At 39.4% G+C, this 24,727-nt stretch overlaps 2 protein-coding genes across 5 annotated transcripts in view; one reads left to right on the top strand and one right to left on the bottom strand.

The window, feature by feature from the left end:
* ano5b (anoctamin 5b) overlaps positions 1-17,551 on the bottom strand; it is a 37,865-nt gene extending 20,314 nt beyond the window's left edge. Inside the window, exons 1-2 of one of the 4 annotated variants that reach the window (XM_077519083.1) lie at positions 17,266-17,551; positions 8,684-8,728 (exon numbers count right to left, since the gene is read on the bottom strand). In XM_077519083.1, coding sequence (XP_077375209.1) covers positions 8,684-8,728; positions 17,266-17,341 — 121 coding nt within the window. In that variant the 5' untranslated portion in view covers positions 17,342-17,551. Of the gene's footprint in view, positions 1-8,683; positions 8,729-10,026; positions 10,088-17,265 lie in introns of those variants that run through there. The other 3 variants (XM_077519085.1, XM_077519084.1, XM_077519086.1) reach the window with 3 other exon arrangements.
* Positions 17,552-21,130: 3,579 nt separating this feature from the next.
* The window catches only part of igdcc3 (immunoglobulin superfamily, DCC subclass, member 3), a 69,012-nt gene continuing 65,415 nt past the window's right edge, over positions 21,131-24,727 (top strand). Inside the window, exon 1 of the mRNA XM_077519384.1 lies at positions 21,131-21,374. Within this exon, the coding sequence (XP_077375510.1) occupies positions 21,308-21,374 (67 nt within the window). The 5' untranslated portion in view covers positions 21,131-21,307. The remainder of the gene's footprint in view (positions 21,375-24,727) is intronic.

Below are 24,727 nucleotides of genomic sequence, written 5' to 3'. Positions count from 1 at the left end.
GTGGGACATTTGGGAAAGCCATTTCAACCATTCCAAATGCCGTTTTGAAGATTATTGTCATGTTGATTTGAAGGGAATATGAATAATTTGGGCTTCTTCCTGATTCAATTTGTGCAGTGCCCTGCAAGACGGCCTTAGAACGTGATGCTACCACAACCAAGCTTGACATTTTCTATAGTCTTCTTAGGTTTGAAAGCCTAACCTGGTTTCCTCCAAACATACTTAGTTCAGTCTTTGTGTCCTCTGGTCCACAGAGAAGGCAAATGGAGGAATGCAAATGGCTTATTTCATTGACTTTGCTTTGAAGAGCAACTCAACTTATTAAAAAAAAATAAAAAATAAAAAAATAAAAAAATCGGATGTCTACTACATGACCTGTCCATTATTTTGACATTTTAGTTCGAGCTGTCAAACGATTACATTTTTTTTTTTAAATCAGTTCTTAGAATTTTGACGAAATCACGATTAATTCTCAACTCAACTTTATTTATAAAGCGCTTTAAGAACAGACATTGCTGTATACAACGTGCTGTACATAAACATCAGTTTTGCAGTAAACAAGAACAAAGCAAACATTTTGAAGTGAGTATAGGCTTACAGTTTTTGTTTTTCTTTTACAAGTAAATACATTTTACATCAATAAATAAGAAGTAGTGAATAAAGAGATAAATAAATACATAAATAAGTAGACTAAACATCAAACTCATACACACCACAAAACACCAAGAACAAGTCTCATGGTGCGCCAAAAGCCAAAGAATACAGATGTGATTTAAGACGTCTTTTTGTGTGTGTGTGTGTGTGTGTGTGTGCGTGTGCGTGTGTGTGCAAATACGTATAAATTTATACTCATTAATTCACCTAAAGCCTTATAAATATCCCATTACCCTTCGCCTTAACCAGGTACTTCAGAATCTTGCCAGTGTCGTGAAGTTTAAATGGTCAGGAGACCAGAGAAAAGGTCAGAAAAAAATAAAGAGAAAAGAAAGATAAATCAAAGTGAAATCCAGCACCGACCAAACACTTCCTGCCTTCCCCATGATTACAAAATCAAAGTCTTACGCCAACCCCGGAGGCCTCTAAATTCCAGCAAATTTAGCGAGATCTCAAGAGATCAGAGGAAAAACTAAAGAGAGGAAGGAGGGAAGGATCGATAAGGCAGAGTGAGATCCATAGAAGCCAGTACATCCAATCCATCAAAGTGAAATCCAGCACCAACAAAACCCCTCCTGCGTGGTTACCAAACCAGAGTCTTATCCCAACCCCAGAAACCTCAAACTTCCAATAAATTGAGATCTCAAGTGACCAGAGGAAAAACTAAAGAGAGGAAGGAGGGAAGGATAGATAAAGCAAAGTGAGATCCACAGACCCAGCACCCACTGATTCAAGGGGCTGTGGGAGGGAGAGGCTACTTCTGTTGAGTTTCAGTCGATGCTGGTGCGACGGATCTGGCATGCATAAGGACCACCACCAAAGAAAGAAGCCGTCAACCGCGGTCCAGCAAAGCGAGCACCGCCCCCCCCCCCCGAAATCCCCAGGCCGCGGCAGAACCAAGGCCACCCCCAAGCCACCCGAGCGGACACCGGTCGGCGAGCCGACCCAGACGCCCGGAACACCCCCGCCCCAGCCCCGGCCCACATCCCCGAGCCCAAGGCCGCAGAACGAGGCCCAACACTGCCTATCTAACTATTCTACCGTCAGAAGAAAAGAAATAAAATAAAGCGAATGAAAATAAGGAAGGAATGCGAATGAATAAGGAAACAGGGAAAAGAGAAATTTGACCTGCCAGATTTGTGATATGTTTCAAACGTAAGTGTCACACAGTGGATACGCCGAGGTAGAAATCAAACGCACACTTACGAGAATCGTTTGCGTCGAAGCGAGAAAGAAAATCAAAAAAAAAAAAAAAAAAAAAAAAGGGTTATTCCACAGGTGAGCAAGGGAGCCGCTCGGGGGCTGACGTAGTTGCGCGGCTCGTCCCTTGATTGGTCGGCGACTCGGCGAGGTTGATTCTCCGGCAAGGTTGGTTCTGCCGGACAGCTGTCCGACTCCAGGTGTTGGAGCTCGGTCCGCTACGCGCCTGCGTACGGGGAAGGCCAGCCGTTGGAGGTGAGCTAGCACCGCGGCGGGGCGCCACCGAATAGCAGGTGGTGCGGAGCGGCTTAGGTGCACAACCTTGAGTCCGGCGGTACGTAGCAAGTGTACCCCGGGGCCGCTGAGCTCGCCGCTGGCGGGCAATCACCGATGGTGAAGAAAAAAAAAAAAAAAGAAAAAAAAAAGGGAGTAAAAGAGTCTTTGGGGTCAGCATTGCAGTTTGCACCTGCTTTGGCGTGGCGTGGAGCGAGTGTCTGCTCTCGGCAACGGTTGCTGCCAGAAAAAAAAAAATCCACGTGGTTGGCAAGTTTCTTGGAACATAAAGTTCGAGCAGGCTGGGACACTTGCAGGTCGTTAGCCTGAGGATGATGATGTTGGAAGAGGAAGAGCGAGGGGGTCCCCTCGCCTTTTTAAAGTCTATGGGCGGGGCTTCAGTAGGTGGTGGCACACCCTTCTGTTCGCTCGCGCAGACTTTAAAAAAAATTATTAAAGGGATTAATAATTTGGCATTAAATTTGGTCAGTCTGGCAAATCAGTTTTCCCACACAACCCGTTTAACACACATCGTAATTAATGCATCATAAACTAACTTGTGAGGTAACTTCTACTTGTCTAATCTAACTGAACTGAAAGATATTGATTATCTTTCATTCTTTATGGAGTACAAATGAAATAGGATGTTCATACACACAAAGACATAACATGAATCATTCGTAGTTCAGTTATCTGTCAAGAATTATCATGGTATAAATGTGTAAAAATGCGGTTACTTATAGGAATTGTCACTAAGGATAGTTCCAAGTTTCACCACTTGACGGTGCTGTTGCTCCGTCTAGACGTTCCAGGAGTGCCCGTTTGGAAAGGCGAGACGCCAGAATATCCTTTGTGATTGATAAGAAGTCATGAACATTCCTTTGATCAGTCATTTGTGTATTGCAAATCATTGGAGCCATTTGTTCGGGCTCCGAGAAGACGGGCTTGAATAGACTCCTTCGGCAGACGCATAAATTCCTTTGTCACCTGGTCAGCGGCTTCAAAAGAGCTTTGTTGGTGGTTGGGTGACCACCTGCAGAGCTAACCAAGCTTAGATCCTGTCTGGGCAGTGGAATATTTATGCAACTGCAGAGAATTTGCTTTAGAAGAAGCAAACTTTAAAAAAAAATTAGAGGGTAGACTGGGCCATAGGCAATAGTTGTTACACAACACTCATTCTTTTTCTAATGAGTTAATTACTTGCATAATTTAAAATGAAAAAAAAAGAAGACCCTAGTAGTTTGACATGAGCAAATATGTCATACGCAAACATTTATTTATTGCTTTACTTTAATGCATGTAGTTATGTTTATTGTGCAAACAACCATCCACTGTCAAGCTAAAGGATCATCTGCGGTCAGAATTAATAGTGCGATTAATCTGCAGTAATATATGATTAATGCGATAGTTTTTTTTATTGATTAATCACGGAGTCAATGCTTTAACTGTCACCACTAATTTTAGTGCAAGTTCGTAGAAAACTCGAATTTGGGGCAAAAACCATGTGGCGCCATCTTCAGGTCAAACACTGGGATAAACACAATTTGGCTATTTTTCCTCTCTCCGGACAAGAACAGACTGCCCACCTCACCTATAATATATCGATTTTCAAGTTAGAGATTTATTAGCATGGCATTTGGTTTGTTTATTTAAGATAGCTTGTTGTAGTATATGGCCTGTGATTGGCTGGCATCCAGTTCAGGGTGTACACCACCTTTTGTCTGGACCCAGCCAGGATAGGCTCTAGCACCCTCGCGATTCGAGACCCTTGCTAGCCCCAATCGGCTTTAAAATCCCTAGTCAGTCCTTGAAACCTCTCACTACTTTTCCACCACCTTTTTTTTTCCCTCCAGATTCTGTTTTTCTTCTATTTATTACATACTTTTTTTATGCATGTGAATACCCTTCCTTGTGCTCTCTGTTGATTTAAATGTTTCTGTAAAGCATACCTTGAAACCCCCCCCCCCCTTTTTTCTTTTTTAAGGTTTCAAGAATTACTGTATTGTCAAAGAAAACTAGCATATGTCTGGCCTATTAATGACAATGAGCTTTTTTTTTTTTTTTTTTTTACACATTGAAAATGTATTAGATTTCTGTTTCTACTTAATGGATTGTCTGTTATACTCTTCTTTTTTGTTAGCTTAATTATCTGCTTGACATATGCGTCCTTTGGTTCCTTGCTTGGGGCTACAAAAAAAAAAAATCACAGATACTGACATCATATTAAATGAACATTCAGAAGGTATATTTACTTTTCACACCACAGAGAGTATCAGTTTCAAAGCTGTAATTTCATTTTTTTTATTTTTTTTTTCTCAATTGTATAAGGCTCCTGTCTGCAAAAGCCACATATGTCATATGGCTAATGTTGTTACAGGCTGAGTACTCACTCTCATTATTAAATCAAAATGGAATTATGTGGCGAAGCAATGGAATTCCCTCAAGGTGAAGCGTGGCTTATAAAGGCTGTCAGCTCAAGAAGTCAGCTAATTTACACAGGGGCTACACACCATAAATATTACTTTCCATTAGGTTGGGAGTCCAAAATGCACACGAACTTTAGGTATTTGCAAAAAAAATAAGCTTAATTTGTGGCACACTCACTTACAAATTAGATCTCATGTTTTTCATTTGGTACAAATGGTAGCAACTCAGTCTGGAAGTTATTAGCTGTGGAACCTGGAGATCTTAAAGTCATTAGACCAAAAATCACAATATTCATTGGTTGTTGCAGCCATGCTACACATCTTCGTTAATACTGCTTGAGAAGACCGCCAGCATCAACTATCACCTGAGAGCCTGATACATTTCTATTTGCTTTCTTTTTTAAATTTAATATGTATTATTATCTCTTTTTTTTTTCAAACTTTTTTTTTAGCAGAAATTGCACAGCCATATGTATCTATAACAACATAAAATAAAAGAAAAACTACAACTCTATAAAACAACACAAAACAGCCTCCAATCACATTAAAATATAAACATAAAGCCTTTCAAACAGAAATCAATTTTGTACCCACAGAATTAAATGTGTATCGTGAGAAAAATAATATACACCTGAAAAAAAAAACAAAATGGAGCACTTAGGGGATTAGGGAAAATCCTTCTGCTAACCACCTTTGATATTATGACAAACACTTCCGTCCATTTTATTATTTCAATGCATATGTTCAATATTCTTGACAACTGAAAGACAACACAGACCAATAGTTTTATTCCATTTTTTTGTTTGCGTACCAAAGATATTTGAATGGTTTTTGGGGAATTTTGGCCTGCTGAGTGTGAACAATTCAAGCTTTCTTGGCACTAAAATGTGTGTTAACCAGTATAATTCCTCTTAAAAATAATGTACTTTCATGAATTTTGCTCTAACATCACTATATCAATGGCAAAAATATTTATCTTGATCATTTCTGTGACGATGTATCATGTACATAAATGTGTTAACATGACAGGCCTAGCGACCCCTTTTTGAGAAGCCTAGCTTACAATTAAGGAAAAGAAGGCAGCAGGCCATGGCATCAACTCCAGGGTCCTCAACTCCTCAGTTGAGAAGGCGACCACCGTAACCGACAGAAGTCCTCTCATGACTCTGCCATCGTCTACCTCAAAGTGTGAGAGGGTTACTGAGTAAGTAGTAGTGACTCGGTACTGACTCTTTGTGGACTGCTGTCAATGGAACCACCTCCCTCCGCAGGGGCAGCAAAACTCTCTCGATGTGGGTGAACATGTAGGGAAAGGACACTTCGACAATAAACTACACTGGACCACAAGCACTCGGGAACTGTTCAGGTGCAGATAACGGGCCAAAACAGACTTCTGAGAGGGTCCTCCTACATTCTATGACTCAATAGTGGTATCAGTCATTTTTCCGGCTGCTGACAGAAGGAAACGAGACAGGCTGGTAAGGAAAGCTGGTTCTGTCCTGGGGTTTTTCATGAACGAATCGCAGGTGGTGGGGAAAGGACAATGGAAGTAAAGCTATCAACTGTGATGACATCAACTCCTGCCCAATGTAGGACACCATAACATCAATTATAACTTATTCCGTCACAGACTTCTTCCCTCAAAATGTGTCACGGACAAGTACTGCCGCTGCCTGCTACCTGCCAAACTACTCTAAATAGCCCATACACAAATTTTCATACATTTATTCTTTTACACATACCCAGTTATGTATAGTTATATATCCATCCGTTTTCTTGACCGATTACTCCTCACAAGGGTCGCGGGGGGTGCTGGAGCCTATCTCAGCTGGCTTTGGGCAGTAGGCGGGGGACACCCTGGACTGGTTGCCAGCCAAATTGCAGGGCACACAAAGACTAACAACCATCCATATTCACAAGCACACCTAAGGGACAATCCGGAGCACTCAATTAACCTGCCATGCATGTATTTGGAATGTGAGAGGAGACCGGAGCACCCATGTGGGCACGGGGAGAACATGCAAACTCCACCGAGGAAGGCCGGAGCCTGGACTCGAACCCGAGTCCTCAGAACTGGGAGGCGGACGTGCTAACCAGTCAACCACGTGCCACCCTGTATAGTTATATAGTAACATGAAATCCTGTCTCGATTTTAGTTACTTTAAATACTTCCAAAACATTTAGTTTTATAAAGAATATGTCTTATTGGCCATAAATGCACAACCCACTGTAATATGCCCCTTGCTAAAATTCTCGCTACTCAAGTGAAGTTGCACAAAGGCTCATCATGCCCTTTTATGTTGAATGTTTTTGATACAAGTTTACACTGACATATGTATATAATTTATGTGTTTGAAACTGCACCACGGAAAATGTTTCTAGACAGGAAAATAGTTTGCTGCTATGCACAATGTGAATTTGAGATAAAAACGGTTTCGAGTAAAAAAGAAACCAATTGGCCATTAGTTATTAGGTGAAAGGTTTTATTTTCTCTTTTGAATTCAGGGTAGCTCATAAGCCAAGTAGATATAAATTGAAAACAAATATGTGACTATCCAATAGAATTTTCCATATACTCAAATACTAAGATATTGTTGTTCCTATCCACTTTGCTCCTGTAAAATGAGTTGGGTACTAGGGCTGTTCGATTATGACGAAAATATTTATCATGATCATTTTGATTACAATTGAAATCACAATTACAACAAGCATTTAATTTTTGGTAGAAAACAATTTAAATTTAAAAAGTATTAAGACAAAATTATTTGAAACAATGATTAGGTTCAATTGCTTTTGGGTGAAACAATATATTAAAATAGTTCTAAATTTAAATAATGTGCAATTGTATACATTTAAACAACTCAAAATTAGTGCGTGTGTATACATACACTTTTTTTTTTTTTTTTTTTTTTTATGAACGATTATGCTGACTTTGTAATTGTGGAGTGTAATAATTGCAAATGTAGCCCTATTCAGTACCACCTCTGGCCATCAGCAGTTGATGGAATAGAACCCAATTATTTATTTGGAAGAAAGTACGTTCCTCTGACTGACCACTTTCGCTAAGAAATACCGTGTATGCCCAGAAGCGCTGCTCATCAGAACCATCGATATCTGACCATGCGCCTCAGACAGGATGTCTCAGGTGATGCTTCGAAGAGAAGACACATAGGCCAATATCTTACATGCCCACTGACATTTTTACTAATCATGGGGGCTGGGGAAGAAGAGATTATGCATTCTCTTTCAAGCACTTTACCTGAATAATGAAAAAAAGAAAAAAAAAACTGATTAAAGTTTCATTCGAATGCTGGTTGCCCCTGGCCAGGTAATGCAATACCTGCATTAGATTCTGCACCATTGGGAAGTCAATACCCCCACTGCTTTGCAGTTTTCTGTTCGGGCAAAGCACAGAATCTAATATTAATGACAGTTTCAAAATCTCCAGCCAAATGGTTTTCTGCTTGGGAAGTTAACACCGGGTTCATTCTGAATTAGTAATAATGATCTTGTTAACAGTTTTGTGCAGTGTTTGTACTTTTTCTGCACAATTTAAATGACAGACATTGCTTAAACTTTTAGGCACTTGGTGTTCTAAGAGCATTATAATAAAGCACCCTCAATCCCTGGATTGTATTCAGGTCACATTGCATTCACTTCTTTCAGTGTGGAATAAATAAGTTTCCCATGGTCAGCTTGTCAAACGCCGTGGATGGAGGAAAGAACATTCAAGGGAGCGCGACCACATTTGTTAGCGTAAACACTAACAAATTCTCTGATGGCTTAGAAACTAGCATCGCCTCATTATTCATGTCAGCATGCCTGACTACAACACGTGTACATGCATCAGTGCAGATGAGACACTTTAGCCATGAACACAGCACATTGTACGACCTGCACTTGAGGGCCAACATGGAGGCTGAAACAGCAAACAGGCAAAAGACACTGCTGGGTGTGATTAGCACACATCCCAGTGCAGTACTAACAGCCAAACAGAAGCAGAGTAGCACTAAACTATTGAGCACAGCTTGGCATCATGGGAACGAGTATATGAAATGAGACAAGAGGAAGAACGTAATGAAAGGACGGACAGACAGGCATCACATTATAAGCCTCGGATCTGCCCGTACCTGTGTAGAGGTTGATCCTGAACGCAGTCAGCACGGCAGGACCATCTTAAAGGAGCAGATATAAGTATTAGAAAGTGACCTTACGCTGTCAGTAGCAAGTAAACAAGGCTGTTTTTAAAATGCTGGTGGACATCAGTACCAGGGTCTCACTTGTAATAGTGCCTCAAGTATACATGGATAAAATCAAAGAAGAAAAACAGCCAAGGGTTTCATCCCCTATAGGAATTACATTACTACTCTAATAGACCCTTCCAGTGTGACGTCACATGTAGGGCAGGGTGTCAATTTGTTTGTTAGCAGCTAGCAAGCTAAGATAGCTTGAAAACTTTGATATACAGCAAGACAAGTATATCCGGACACAAACGATTTAATGAATAACAATTTACACCATTAAAGTATCGACGTACTGTTTCAAGCAAAAACCACATACCTTAAGCTTCCGCTTCCACGTTGCCTTCCAACAAACTCCCTTTTTGTAGCTAGCGGCTACAAACGACTGGTTTCAATGAGTCACAGTAATACTCCTACTCGGGACGTTTTTTGTGACACTTCACATATTTCCCACCTTTTAACAAAAATCAAGCTCTGTAAATTCTTTTGTTATGGGACGTTTGCCCTCCGTGATGCGCAGCGGAAGCTAAGCAGTGACGTCAGCTGGAACATGTCTATCGAGAACCTAAAAATCTTCATGTAGAAAACGATATTGCCCAAGGTTAAACAATACAGTAGGCTACTGTAAATCTCTGACTGCTGCACTTACATTAAATGTTTACTAGAGCTGTCAAACAATTAAATTTTGTAATCAGATTAATCACATCGTAGAATTTTGATTAAACACTGACTTAAAAAAAGCTTTTTTTTTCCCCACATTTTTTGCCCGCTGCACACGCTCATCCTGCTTTTTCTAATCAATTATTTGCATAAGTTAAAATGGGGAAAAAAATGACCTACGGCATATGTAATCATTTTTTAAATGCTTTACTTTAATGCATGTAGTTATGTTTATTGCTCAAACTCCAACAGCAACCTTTAATGTAACCATCCACTGTCGATTAAAATGATCATCTGCGGTCAAAATTAATAGTGTGATTAATCTGTGGTAATACAATGATTAATGCGACAATTTTTTGTGATTAAATAATTAGTTAACGCTTTAACTTTGTCAGCACTAATGTTTACATTACATTTTAGTTTTCTTAACTGTTTTTGACAACTTCTCGCGATATGAGGCACAGTGAGGAGGCAAATGTGCTCGAAAGGTGGTGGTTTAATAAGACAAAAGCAAAAAGGTACTCCAGGACTAGATAAAAATCGCAAACTACAAAGCAATAACTTGACTTAACTGCAAACCAGGAACGCCGGCCCCATGACAGCAACTCAACACCAACAATGCACCCACACAGACTGAAGAAGAAGAAGAAGAAGAAGAAGAAGAAGAAGAAGAAGAAGAAGAAGAAGAAGAAGAAGAAGAAGAAGAAGAAGAAGAAGAAGAAGAAGAAGAAGAAGAAGAAGAAGAAGAAGAAGAAAAACAAAAAACAAAAAAACACTCACACTGATTGAAACAACAAGACACAGCTGGGTGAGACACCAGTGGTTGAGGACACTGATTGGTCAACACACGGGGCAGGGAAGACACACAGGTGGACATGGTTCCACATGATGAGACAAGAAGATAGATAAAAATCACTAACCAGACAAAAGACAACATGAACACCCAAAATACAAACAAAAACCCGACCCCACCGAACCGAAACATGACACAACTCACTTATGTCACAAAATGATAGTTCCCAGTTTTTGTGTGACTTGTTCATTTTGGTTGAATTTGTACAAACTTCAGCGCATTCGACTTTGGAGGTTCTACTGTAGTTTGCCACGTTTTAGACAGGCTGTGTGGGCGTCTGTCATTACAAGCGCAAGCAACAGCTCATATGCTGCTCTCCTTTACAAAAGCTGCATTTTTGTGTACTCAGTCAGGAATTTCATTTTTATATTTAGACAAGAGTTGTTCTACACTTGAATAACCACAGCTTGGCATTGTGTAAGAACAAAACAGGGGAAGTAATACTGATTTGGAGCCGATTTAACTTCCTCTAAGTCAGAGGTAATGATGACAAATGTGCAAGAAATTCAAGTGTTACATTATAGTACGTGTGATGTGAGTAAGGTTAGTTTAAATGGATCTGTCTTAACCATGTGAAAACGGGCAATGAATAATCCAAACATTCAAGGGTAAAATCAAAGTACTTTATACTAAACTATTTTGAGAAATAGCAATTAAAATATTCGTTTTCATTGAAACATTTCAATGAAGCATATAAAGAAACTTAAAACACGCAATTTCAATATTAAACAAAATAACAAAAGTGTAACTCACAAAGCATTTTCATTAAGAATAAAGTATCTTTTTCTATGAGTCAGAGGTTTTGTTGACAAGTGCATAAATCCCTAATCCAAGAAGTCATATTCAAGAAAGAGAAGACACAGTCTTATCTTTGTGAGACACAACGTACAAGAATTGAAATGTCGATAGTGGTGGTTGAAGACGTGATGTGTGTGAGCTCTACAGCTGTTTCCAAGGAACTCTGGCAGAAGCTGATTAGTTTCCACTGTAATCACTTTAGGAAGTCTTCGCCCAACGATGCTGTTGGTCGACAAAGGTAACCAAGTTATCCTAAATATTATTTGTTGGCTTTTTCTTTTCTCAGTTTAATGTACTGAGGCTGGTTAAAATGGATATTTATCATGACACAAAACGATACTTTGGTGCAGCATGTGGGACTGAGAATAAAGTGACGGCTTTTTATGTGTTATTTAGTATCGTGTCTCCATCACAGGGGTAATACAATTACAGGGTCAGTTTCCATGGCAACTCTTTGGCTCTGTTTCTAGTCCAACTGGGGAATGACTTCATCTGGATGCAGATAGAAGAGTGAGATCAGCTTTGAAGGAAACACACACGCTAAAAAAAAAAAAAGATCAATAATAGCTATGGAGTTCCATTGAAAAGGTAAGGTATGTCATAAGACCAGATAATGTATCAGGATCAAAGTAGAGATGAGTGTTTTATTGAAGAGGTTGTTTCCATTAGAGCAATATAAGCAAATGATACGGGTGCTGCAGCTGTCTCAAGGGGGCACCATTAAAATCGTGGGAGGGAATTCACCTTCAATATGGTCAGTTGTTACTATTCTTAAAATGAAGACACTAATGGGCTTTCCATCCAAATGTTTTGGAATGTTTAAACCAACATGTGACTTGTGCTGGTTTCCATCCGGTATTATTTTGTGAACATGGAGAGGTGAGGAAACGTCATAAGAAAGCATCTCTCAGCCACAAGACACTCGGTTGGCTGTTCACTTCTTTTTTTAATTCCAGCAATACTTCAATTTGGTATCCGGTCCTGTCATTGTTTATTCACAAAACCGGTTTTTATAACCAAAATTTGCATTTTATGCTGGAAAATCCACCCCCTATAAGTGTAAACACTTTTTTTTTCTTATTATTTTAGGCCTCATAATCCTAGCGTCTTATTTTCACAATTCTTGAAAATCTGAATAAAAATAGGTGGACGGATATCCACCTATTTTTCCCATTCTAATGTGAAGCAAATGCATGCAATTCACTGCTTCTTGGCAACTACTAAACAACATTTCACTGTTGAATTTAATCTAATACTTAAATCAGAAACAATACATTTTTCATACATGCAAAATAGACAACATATATTTACTGTTTTTTACATTTGTATACTGTAAAATATTTTACGCTTTATTTTCCATTTTAAAGCTACAATTGGGAAATTTTCAACCTTCCAAAAATATTTTCATACCACTTCTGATGAAACATCGACCTACAGAATGGTACCTTTATCATGGCCTGAGGTGTCTGTATCACTTTTACTGGCACTAAGCAACTTTCACTCGCTCAAAGACGATGCTAAACGCTGGTACTCATGGGAAATATAGTCTTCCTAGTCCATATGGTGCTGCCATAATCAACAAAAACTGAAAATTCTTTGGTGTTGCTTTAAATTGGATGACATTTTATCTTGAGCAGATTCAAAGTGAGCATCACTGAATGGATTTTGTTCAACATTAGGTTTTACTGTACTACTGCACATTAGTCTGTCAGTGAAGTCTATAAATCCTTGTTTGGGCAGCTGTGAACAAGTAACCATAGTCAAAAGAGAGCCAGAGGAAAGTGAGGACAGACTTCTTCCTCCCCTTTCACGTGTGGCCGAAGGGCCGCCCTGATAACCGTCTCAACGCAGCCCCTGCACAATGAGTGCAGTCTATCAACCCACCACAGACATTGCTTTTTTAAGCACTCGTCAATAAATGCAATTTAATGTTGGAACAGTTCAATCAGCAACTTTTGCATGTGCCTAACTGTTCCCACTGCTAGTCCAGTAGATAGTCAGTAGTTAACAATATGAAGCAAATCCAATCACGAGGTCAAACCAAAAAAACTAAAAATAACGCTTCAGTCTTGAATGAATGAAATCACAAGATTAAAACATTAGATTGGTTTGGAAAGCCGAAAAATAGCTCCAATCTCGCCGATTTGTGACAAACTACATATAAAACTTGACAAAATATGGTTTATTTAATAACATGTAAGATTCATTTGACAATATTGTGCGTGCTATTTATATTATTTGGTAGGTTAACACAATGTACCAAGCATCAGTTGACTGTCTGTAGTGAAGAGGAGACCTAGACTCAATCGTTCCAACAAGATGATAAAAGATGAAGTTGTCTTAATGGGTTTTTGAGGACAGTTACATAATTGACACATGGATCATTTTAAAAGAGGAGCCGATCAGCAAGTAATTGCCACCCCAGAGCTCCAAGTTACTCAAGTTTATTAATAGGTTTCTTCTTTAGCCACAAAGTATTTTTTAATTATCCACATTCATTATATTGTAATCACTGGGCATGTAAAGATTGAAAATACTAGAGAGCAGAACAACCATTCATGTCCCTATCTTATTTAACTTTCAGCTCACATCACACTCACTCTTTCACAATTTTACTCATGATTGGCTCTGTCTTTTGTCAAATTCAAGTGACAATGTAACTTTTAAACAAACTTTTCTTTTTCTGCCTCCACCACCTGGTTCAAAGGAGTCTCACAAGCGCGTCATTGACCTAACAGTGCTACAGATAACAACATAAGTGAGTGCACATGCAGGCATTCTGTCTTTCATACTACAGTAATTTCTCGTGAATAACACTTTTTTTGCACAAAAAAAAAAAAAAATACAGTAAATTGAGGGGGGATTATTATACATGGTTTTATGGAGGGGGGGGGACAAAAATCTCACATAGCATATACGCTTATTGGTATACCTAGGGGTTGTAAAAAAAATGTTTGTCTAATTGTAGAATGTACACATTTATATACAGTTGACACCCACTTTTTATGGGGGCCCATGAATAGCAAAAATCCCCGTATAATTGACACCCACCGAAATTCATTGGGATTTTTTTTTTTTTAACAAACCTACATAATTCTTCCAAAAAAATGCTGATTAACATTCAATATATATTGTCCATGAATAACTAGGGAAATTTGAAAAATGTGAGAATATTTGGGGAAAAAAACATACCATGTTTATGGACATAAACAAAGAAATATGTCATGTCAAGTCACATGTCATTGCCATGTTCTCCTTTCGGCTCAGCGGCGCAAAGTATACACTTTGCAAACTCGTTCCTCGAGGGCCGGCGTCATGCATGTTTTAGAGGTTTCCCTTCTCCAACACAGCTGATTCTAATGAACAGGATCGTTATCAGGCTCATGCAGAGTTTGCTGATGAACTGATCATATGAATAATGCTTCCCCCACAAAAGCTTTGGACCGATTAGTACGTTTCAAACGTGTTTTTGCCACACCGGATTTCAAGGGCTACTTCGGTGTTCATCCTTCAACTCTTACATAGTTTGAAGAAGAAGAACAATAACATAATAGACTCGAGGCCAGTGACGGCTGCTGCAGTCATTCATGGAGGGAAAGCTCTTTTTTTTTTTTTGAAACTGAAATTTACTCATAAGTTGCTCATTCTTCAATTTTCATGACGTTTACTGTTGTGTCAATGACAAATCATGTGCTATCAATATAAAACATTTTAAAAAAAGACAGGTCTTGTCGACCACACATTAATGAAATGTGCTGACGACTTTAACCCTCCTAACCCCGGGTTTTCACCGGATGCGGTTGCGGTGCGGTTGCGGTGCGGTGCGTCTTGACTGCGTGCTCCGGACGGGTCAATTTTTTTGTCAATCCACACCGGCTCCGCACAGCTGCGGTCCGGCAGCTCCGTCGCCGCCCACTTCCCAACGTGTCTCGCGGGACCGCGCGCGCGCGATCATGTGGCATTTCACAACGACAAACATACAGAAAGTCTGTGCTCAACAGAGAAGCAGAAAGAGAGGTGGACTTCTTTTGATTTAACCTTTTCTTCTTTTTCTGCTATGAGATTCCATGCAGCATCCTTTTTTTGGTTGTCCTTATAAAAAGGATGTGCCGTGTCATATATTATTTTGTGGTTTTCCACCTCCAATATCAACCTCTCCTCGTCCATGTTCGCTGGTGTCTAAACCGTGAATGAGCACATGGCCCGGCGACGCCCACGTCACGTTTTGCTGAAAAGCTTGCGAAATAGGAGCTGGCGAGTGTTTTATTCTGAAAGGTAACCGGAAATTTATTTTGAAACTGCGTCGGTCTTCCTGTCCCGCTCGATGTGTTTTGTGCTAGCTTGCCATTTGCCGGAGGCCTACCGCTGCGGCGTCCGGCAAAAATAGAAAATAGGTCTATCTTTGCGGAAGGCCTGCGGCACGCCGCAGCTGAGACGCAGTCGACACGCAACGCACCCGCAAGCGGTGTAAACTGCACCATTCGAATGAATGGAATCTAATTGCTTGCGTCGCCGGACCGCACCGCAACCGCACCGCAACCGCATCCGGTGAAAACCCGGGGTAACTGAGTGGTGTATACAGCTCAAAAGGGTTATGTCATATCTTCCTCTTCATATCAGTGGGCTCGAGTATTGACAGCCTTTTCTTTACACAAAAAAAGTACATGTCTGAATAAGAAATCATAATCTATTAAATGACTTATGTAGATAATAGTTCACTTTTTTAGGTGTACACCAGCAAATTGGGGGACTGTATAACATGGGTACTGTGAAGAAAATCAGTTTTTGAAGGGACGCCGTATAATACAGTATTCGAGTGTGTGTTATTCTTAAGAAATTATATGTTAGGAGAGCATGGGTTTACGATTCCCATATGCAGCTCTTTCCTGCATGTCTCTCTCTCTCTCTCTCTCTCCAACATCCGCTCCTGTCCAGGGCCAGACTGTCCAATTGGCATACAGGACAGATGCCCGGTGGGCCAGCCTCTTTTGGGGCAGATGCAGTGCTTTTCCTACATTTTTCTACATTTTACTCCAAGAGACTGGCCCACAATTTAGAGGGACCAGTCCTTTAATGCATTTGGAATAGAAATAGCAAACTGAAACATCATCAAATAAACATCAGTGACAGAGCTACATGTCAGGCAAGTCAAGATGCCAGCCCCCCCCCAGTCCAGCCCTGCTCCTGTCCTATCAATTAAAAAGGCTTTTTGCCTTATCCTAACAAATAATCATTATTAAATAAATAAATAAATAAATAAATAAATAAATAAATAAATAAATAAATAAAAAGACGTGTTTGTAAGTCATGTACAATTACTCTCTAATACACAGTACTGCTCTTTTGTGGTATCAGTGCATTGAGAATAGAGTGTTGGGTGAATGAATATGTCTTATTATTTGTGAATGCTTTGGTAATCCTATTTTAGCAAGTGGTGGAGACATATGCCTTTGTTAATAGCTAGAAACTTTGTGAAGTGAAAACTTGTCATTTTACAAAGGCTATTAGGGCAAAAATAATGGTAAAACAATTCATTTTCATCAAGCCAACATCTGAAAGCATATAGAATTGCTGGGTAAAATGTCCCTAATGGACCTAATGGTGAATATTGTTTCACACCACTGACAGTGGCTTGGTTTTAATGAAGACATATTGAAGAGTGACTGTCACTGAAGAAGAAATTCCATTAAATATGGATAGCAAACATAACTTTTCTCCCCTCTAGTTTGAAGTACATTCTCTTATCTAATGATCAATCTTAATCTGTCTAAAACACTGTTTTAATCGTGGAACAGCTTCTAGGTTGACCCCACAGTTTGTTTGGAAATGACACACATTGAGCCAACAACAAAAATAGAAACAGAGAAGTGTAATTCGTTCTTATGGTCCAATACATTTCCCGACTACAGTATTTGCACGTTGTCATCAAGAGCAGAGCAAAGTACACTTGGACACGTTTGCACCGAAATGACTATAGGAAGTTTAAAAATAACCTCAGTTGTTTATTAGACTATTATTTTCTGAAAATGCTCAGGTTCTAAAGTTGGCTTATTTACCTGTCTACGGTTTACTTATTTAGTGAATAATGGCATTTCTTGACATAAATCAGTGAAGATCAAAAAGAAAAGAAGCAACATGATGCATGAACAAATGGGCCTACCTCCAATATGAACGTCTCCGCTGCCCTGCAGCTCGATCAAAGTTTCATCCCTCGCCTTGCCCGTTATTCTCCTCATTGCGACCAACCGTGTGTGCAGTCAGAGCGGCTGTGACAGATCCGGCACGAACCGGCGATGCCACTGTGGCACTGGCGGCTCGTCCAAGCCTCCACCATGTACGCACACCGTCAACAAAGGAACGGGGGAAGCATCTTTTGCACGTTTTCCAAGAAGCCCGATGGAAGTGATCCCTGCTTGCTTCCAGACGCTGCCCGAGTAATGAAGGTACTCATAAAAGGGGAGTGGCCACGCGGCTTTTCGTCGGCTCAATGTACTTCTGCATGAACGTGTGTGATAAATAGACAGTAAATGTGAGTGTAAAACAACGAGCAGACAAGAAATGAGGATTCTAAATCTAGAGCGGCAGAGGCACCGATTAAATCAACAAAATCTCCGGGGGAATGGAATAGTATTGAAAGTGGCCACGAGGTGCAGACTGAAAAAAGTTCATTTGTATACAACAACGATACCTTGTGGCACACACAGGTAGTGCATCATATAGTCTTGTTTTAACTTCACTCACTATCCACACTTTTAGGAACGCTTAATTAGTTGTGCAAAGCAAATCTCGCAAAGTATAATATCTTATAGTTGACATCTCAAAGTGGTAATAATTCAACATTTATTGCTATGCTACTGTGGCCAGCATATTTCACGTATGAAGAGGTTTCAATTTTAAGCGTCTTCTGTTCACTAATCACAAGTTTGGAGTCTCCCTATTTGTGCCTCAGTGGTATAGGCATAAATTATGGAGACATGCTATTATATAAAATATCCATTTTCTAGTTGAAGACTAAGAGACTACCCCAGTTTTGTCAGCTGTGGAGTGGGGAATATTAAAAATATTTGGGGAAAAAAAAACATTTCAAGTGTGTCTTTATTTCTCTTACATTATGTAGAAATAAAGTGCCAATAAAGAAGATTTTGTCCATCATTAGTTTCCGCTTAAAAACTAAAGGAAACTCTGTGGGAAGCGGTTTAAGAGATAAAAACACCACAAAGTCAGTGGGTATGCATGTAAACAATTTACACTGTAAAGTACATAGAAATCCATGAAAAGAGTAAAGAGTTTAGGCTCAGTCATTGTTGTTCACACATACTCTAAACGAATGGTTTTGGCTTCCCAAGTATTTTCACTGTAAATTCCTCAGATCCTCAAATGTCAACCATGTTCTGTTTAGAGAAGTTTTAGAGTCAAGTTTGCCAAGGACTCATAAAAATTAGATTGAATTCTTTCAATGCAGTAGCATAACATGAACCAAAAGAAACTCAATTATTACATGTATTTTGAAAACAATCAATACAAAATAGCAAAATTGGGGTAAATGATCATTTAATTCAATACTTAACCTCAACTCCATTATATGTGGGCTACACTTCTCAAGAAAAGTGATATTCAGCTTTGATGTGAAATTTTAGGATGCCCAAGGCAAACACAAATTGTAGGTATCAAAAGTCCAACATATTCAAACAGATACTGATTTTATATAGCCAATTTCACAAAAAGCCATACATATTTTCTCTTTTAATTTTTTGTCAAATGTGAGTGACTGCTCCTGATGTTGACGTGTTGTCGAAGATCAACACAGCATGTCACACATAAGGTTAGGTGTGAGACTGTGATTTATCAGCGTTGATATCTCTCCTGGTAAGTGAATAACAGTTGAGCCTAGTAATATGCTGCTGCAGCCATCCATTGTGTACTGCTGTAGACACAAAGGGTGAACAAATAGTTGTGCAAAACAACTGACTGAGAAAAGGGGGACCAAATGAAATCCTGAACTAGCCTTTCTCAATAAAGAAATATTTGATGTCATCATGGCTTTTTTAATGCAGATTTTTATTTATTTTTTATATATATATGGAATGCACTGTAAGCTATGTTTAAATGTACTACAGCAGTAAAATAGTAGTATGTAAATGACTGTCATTTTAGTTCACTTAAAATATAAACCTTCAAACTAATCTGTAGACTAGAAGTATACGACTTGTATACTAGTAGTACATAAATGAGTGTATGTACTCTGAAAATGACAATCACAACTAAATAGTATTACAGTAGGTGTACAACAGGACCGGGCAACTGGTAGCCCACGATGACAGAGTGGCCTTTTGATCTCCCCACCCCCAAGCCATTTTTAAAAATGAACGGATTGTTTCATGCATGGGCGGCACAGTGAGTGACTGGTTAGTACATCCGCCTCCCAGTACTGAGGACTCGGGTTCGAGTCCAGGCTCCAGCCTTCCTGGGTGGAGTTTGCATGTTCTCCCCGTGCCTGCGTTGCGTGGGTCTTCTCCAGGTCCTCCGGTCTCCTCCCACATTCCAAAGACATGCATGGCAGGTTAATTTGGCGCTCCGAATTGTCCCTAGGTTTGCTTGTGAGTGTGGATGGTTGTTCGTCTCTGTGTGCCCTGCAATTGGCTGGCAATCAGTTCAGGGTGTACCCCGCCTACTGCCCGAAGCCAGCTGGGATAGGCTCCAGCAACCCCGCGACCCTTGTGAGGAGCAAGTGGTTAAGAAAATGCATGGTTGGATGTTTTTTGGACCCCACCCCCTTTACCCCCCTAAAAAAAATCTTTAAAAAAAACAAAAAAAAAACCCTGATAAACATTCAATATGTTTTCCCACGAGCAAACAAAATGGGAATAACAATCCCAGAAAAATCTGGGGGAAAAAATATATTGTTGAAAAAAATGTGAATATGCGAATTAGATGGTGCCTATATATGAACATGCAGAGGTCGACGGTCATTTTAACTTGTAATGTTACCCTTTACCACTAGAGGGAAGACATGTTGCGTTCATATGTGTCATTGACCGACTCCTAATTATTTTGGAATGATTTGCGGGACAAACATAGTACTGTACCTTAAAAATGTTGACATTTTTAATTAGCTGTTTTTTTGTTTCGTTTTTTTTTTTTTTTTTTTTTGTGGGCAAATGTACAAAATGTCTTCTTGCACTTAATGTTGGTTTCTTCTTCAGAAAATGTGTGCCTTGAATGAATGATAGGCTTTTTTTTTTTTAACTATAGAACCAATTTCACTGGAAAAATAAAACATTATGGTTACTTTGTTGTGTGTTTCAAATCCTTTGTCGTTGCATTAGGATATAAGTAGATCTTTTATACATGTATATTGAAACATGTATTATTTAAAAAAAAAACAAAAAAAAACCGCACGTATTTTGTTCATATCTAGCATTATTTTCATACATCTGGTTAGGAAGTGCGTGGTCCCCTCCCCTATTTGTATATTGTACGGGCCGCTAGAGGGCAATACAGTACTGTTTAGCCGGCGCTGCTTTGTTCCCAGCGAGGGGAAGAGTGCCTTGTTTATCTGAGGTTCACTCACGCTGAACCATTTAGGTTTAAACAAAACCCACCCACATCTGTAGTTAATGTTTTCCCTTTTATTATTACCCTTTATAATTACTCGAGTCCCCACTTGGTCTTGTACTAAGAGTCGTCTTGAGCTGTATTTATTTTTGCTGAATTGTGTGTATGGTGATTGATAATCAGAATATTTTGTAATTTACAAGATAATAATGATGGGTCATTGTTAGCTGAATAGCTAAATTATATATATACGATATTATTTCAAGATAATGAAGTGATTGGCTATACATTTTAATACAATACCATGTGTGATTATTTGTTGCTATTTACAAACCGTTTGTAAATGAACTCGACTCTTTTGTTCCATGAGCACACGTGCAGAGAGAGAGAGAGAGAGAGAGAGAGAGAGAGAGAGAGAGAGAGAGAGAGAGAGAATGGTCACTTCCAGTGGAGTGAATGAAGAAGAGAAGGACGAGGAGAGGGATGCTGACAGATTACTGATGGTTGGAATGTCGAAAGCTTGTTCGACCTCAGCGTGCCACCAAACAGAAGCCCCTTAGGTCGGACCATGTAGCCGATAGTATTTCTTAACCTCATCGATTTACTTGGAGTTGTGCAAGTGCTGGATTAATTGAGCGTCGTTTTAAATGGCATCAAAGAGGCGCTGCCACCTTGTTCCATGCTTTTTGGGTATCCTGCTAAATGCTTGCATTGGTAAGTATCATTCTCTCCATCATTGCGGTGTGCGGGTTGATTCGATGAGGTTTAGCTACTTGTATAATTTAATCTCCTGATCCGCAGATTAATTCATGCATGCATGGAAACGATACTATGGTGAACTTGGACTTCACCCGCTTTGGCTTTTTTTTTTTTTTTCCTTGGGGGGGCACTATGCAGACAAGTGGATGGGCTTTGTGGACCGTGGAAGGCTCGATCATAGCGGCAATTGCTGTGTATGCAAACAGCGCCTTGCAATGTAGCACAATTTCAATTTATGTCATTGTGCAGTCCCAAGCTTCTGCTGGTTGCTTCAACCACGTGCAGCGTTGTGTAGAAAAGTTTGTTTTGATGTGAGAACGATGTACGAACGCATAGTTACGGGACATATACTTTGTGCACTTTTCCAGATTTCCGCATTGCAATTTTTGTTGCTCCAAGTAATTATTCGTCACTTATTGGCAACATTGCAAACTGATCTTTCAAAAGAAAATCTGACTCATGACATTATGTAATGATAATGATAAGAAAGTTACGTCATTATTGGTCTGGTCCATATTGGCAATGAAGGGTGTTGTGGTTTAAATTATTGCTACTTTCTTTCAGCTTCAACTTTACATTCTATGTATTATTTTTTAAGTCAAAATCATGAATGGAGATTCTTCAATGTCATGGGGTGTTTATGAAAGGGATTTCTTTACTGGTCAGTATGTGGGCATGCTCTTTGAATAGATTAAAACACACTAGTTGTATCCTGCTGGGGAGATTATTTGTACATATTAAATGTCAACACTGTCTCGCTCCTCCTTATCAAATTCTCTTTTATGTGCCTTTTGTTCACTGTGACAGACAGTTTCTGGCTATGTGAGGGTCCCCAAATTCAAAGGCACTGGGGGATCGTGAATATTTGTCACACAGGGACCCACAAAGGCTTGGTTGGAATCACAAGTTCATAATATGCTTTGTCAGGGAACTGGGGAAAAATCAGAGAGTTTCAGTTCAGTTTTTTTTTTTTTTTGTAATCAAATGCAGGCAATAAGTTAAAGAAATAAAGCTGTTCAACACGCTTCTCTGTCTTTGAGATTAGATTCCGTTTTGATGCAGGCACTTGTGAGGATGTTTCAATAGAGTTGAGAAGAAGTTATACAATGATCTGACTGGGTTACATCAGTGGATGGAACTCATCATTCAGAAATCTCATAATAAGACTAACCATAATTTGCTATATATATGACTGCTCTAATTATGATCAGTAGCTCTTGTAGTTTAAGTTTTAGTGACACTTTCACGACATTACCCAACAGATGATGGGTAGTACCGTTTTTTGGAATTTGGCAGACCATGTTGTGCCATGCTGGGTGTTGTGGCGGACCGAGTGTGTTTCCTGTTACACACCCTGGCACACCAGACAATTTGGTGACAGTAAGTAGATTAGATTTTAGACCAGGTGAAAACATGTCTAAGTTGTGGCACAGGTGGTGGTACTGGTGGTGGTGGTGGTGGTGTAAATTAATTTCGGTGGATTTAATCCAGGTGAAGGCAGAAAGCTTCTGCTATGTGTGGAGGATCTCATCATATTTCATTCATAAATATGACATGAAGTGCACACTTTACATGATCCACAAGTAAAGATCTTGCAGTTCCTTACAAAATAACTTTGCATGTGCCGATCTCTTACACAAACTCCATTGAGTCTCTTATGCTTCCGCCATGTAGACGACTGAAACATCTTCTAATTAGTAAATTAACCATTTATCAGTTTACAGTGGGTACAGTGGGTTTGCGTAGGTAGATGATTAGAGCAATATCCTTAGTGAATAGGTGGGTAACTGGGAGCAGACTGCGGGTGCAGTTGTGGAGCAATATTTCGCGCTCTTAGCGGACGCAGCGCATTCTTAGTGAATCTATCTCTGAGTCTTTCTTAGCATTTTCAAGTCAACCATACCTTGCAATTTTATGTCACTGTGTAACATACTTACGTACTTGAAACTGCATTGTTCTAAGTAGGTAGGTAAGAATGGCATTGATTACTATAGTACCAACCATGATCTTGGGAGCTATCAGCACTGCAGTCACTTTTTTTTTTTTTTTTTTTTTGCCAGAATGGAGGTGTACAGTACGTGAAAGAAGTTGTTCTATGGGAACTGCATCATCATGGGCTGTTTACATAGCTTATATCAAGTCTAAAGAAGACTTTGTTGATCAATGTATATACATTATATTAATAAAAATAATTAGAACACATGACCATCGCATCAGTAAAGATTGAAAATGGGATGGGGAAAAAAAAATCAGATTCCGCTTTGGTTTGTTTGTGCTGATATGACTACTTGTCCTTGGGCTTACTCTGTCGTCCCAAAATACAAGTGTCTCATCTATCTGAAAGTGAAGAAGAATGCTTCTCCCTGTCTAAGGTGGAAACACACTCAAGTCTGCAAACCTTCAGTCCTGAAGGCATTTATTTGGCTCCTTTTTCTATAGCTCTATGCTCCACCTATACCAATGACCCTAACTTATTGTGATGACTTCATTATAAATCATGAATCTGTTGGATGACTCAGTGTTGTGTTCAAAATCATTTCCTATGACCTTTTGACACTGTCTGTTGGCTTGTTCTCAGTCAGAGATCAGGTCCCAGTCCCCCGCTGGCAACATGCTGCAGTCATGAACAAGTTAACATTGCATTCTGCTCGCCAGCAAAACTGCAGTTTTATTATTATTTTTTTAAATGAAGTTTTAGTGAAATGGAATCTTGAATCGTGTGTTTTCAAGTTTTCCATTTGCATTTTTGTACATTGTTAATGAGGGTTCTCCAATCTTTTTGAAACTGAGAGCTCCCTATAGTAATTAATGTGAAAGGCTACCAAAAAACACATCTGGGGAAAAAAAACCCTCAAATTAAAGTATGTCAAATGTTTAAAAAAAAAAAGTGACAAATCTGCTCATTAATTCACGTTATGATTTCTCACAATAATTATCAACAGATAAATATCTATATGTGACAATTTATTTCAATAAATCCCTGCATGTGTGTGCATTTTGAAATGATCACTTTTATAGCATTCCTAGGAAATCACAATGGCCTATCACTGTTGAGATATTTTTAGAACAGATTTGAGATCCTTGTGAGAATCATGTTGGTGACCTCTCTTTTATACGATGAGTCACTACTTTTTAGTCAGACTGCAGGATGTTAATATTAGGTTGGCATCGGTGGCTGCTTTCAGTCTGAGAACAGAGTGAGAGAGGTACAGTTAGGTACCTGTTGCATCATTTGGAAGCAAGAATCAGTACCAGCCAGCTCACTGCTCAGGGTTAAATATTTCTACTATGCACCGATGTCTCTCAGG

The sequence above is a fragment of the Festucalex cinctus genome, chromosome 4, assembly GCF_051991245.1.
Source record: "Festucalex cinctus isolate MCC-2025b chromosome 4, RoL_Fcin_1.0, whole genome shotgun sequence".
Classification (NCBI taxonomy): domain Eukaryota; kingdom Metazoa; phylum Chordata; class Actinopteri; order Syngnathiformes; family Syngnathidae; genus Festucalex; species Festucalex cinctus.
The sequence above is the reverse complement of the archived record's forward strand: the minus strand, read 5'-3'. Positions and strand labels throughout refer to the sequence as shown.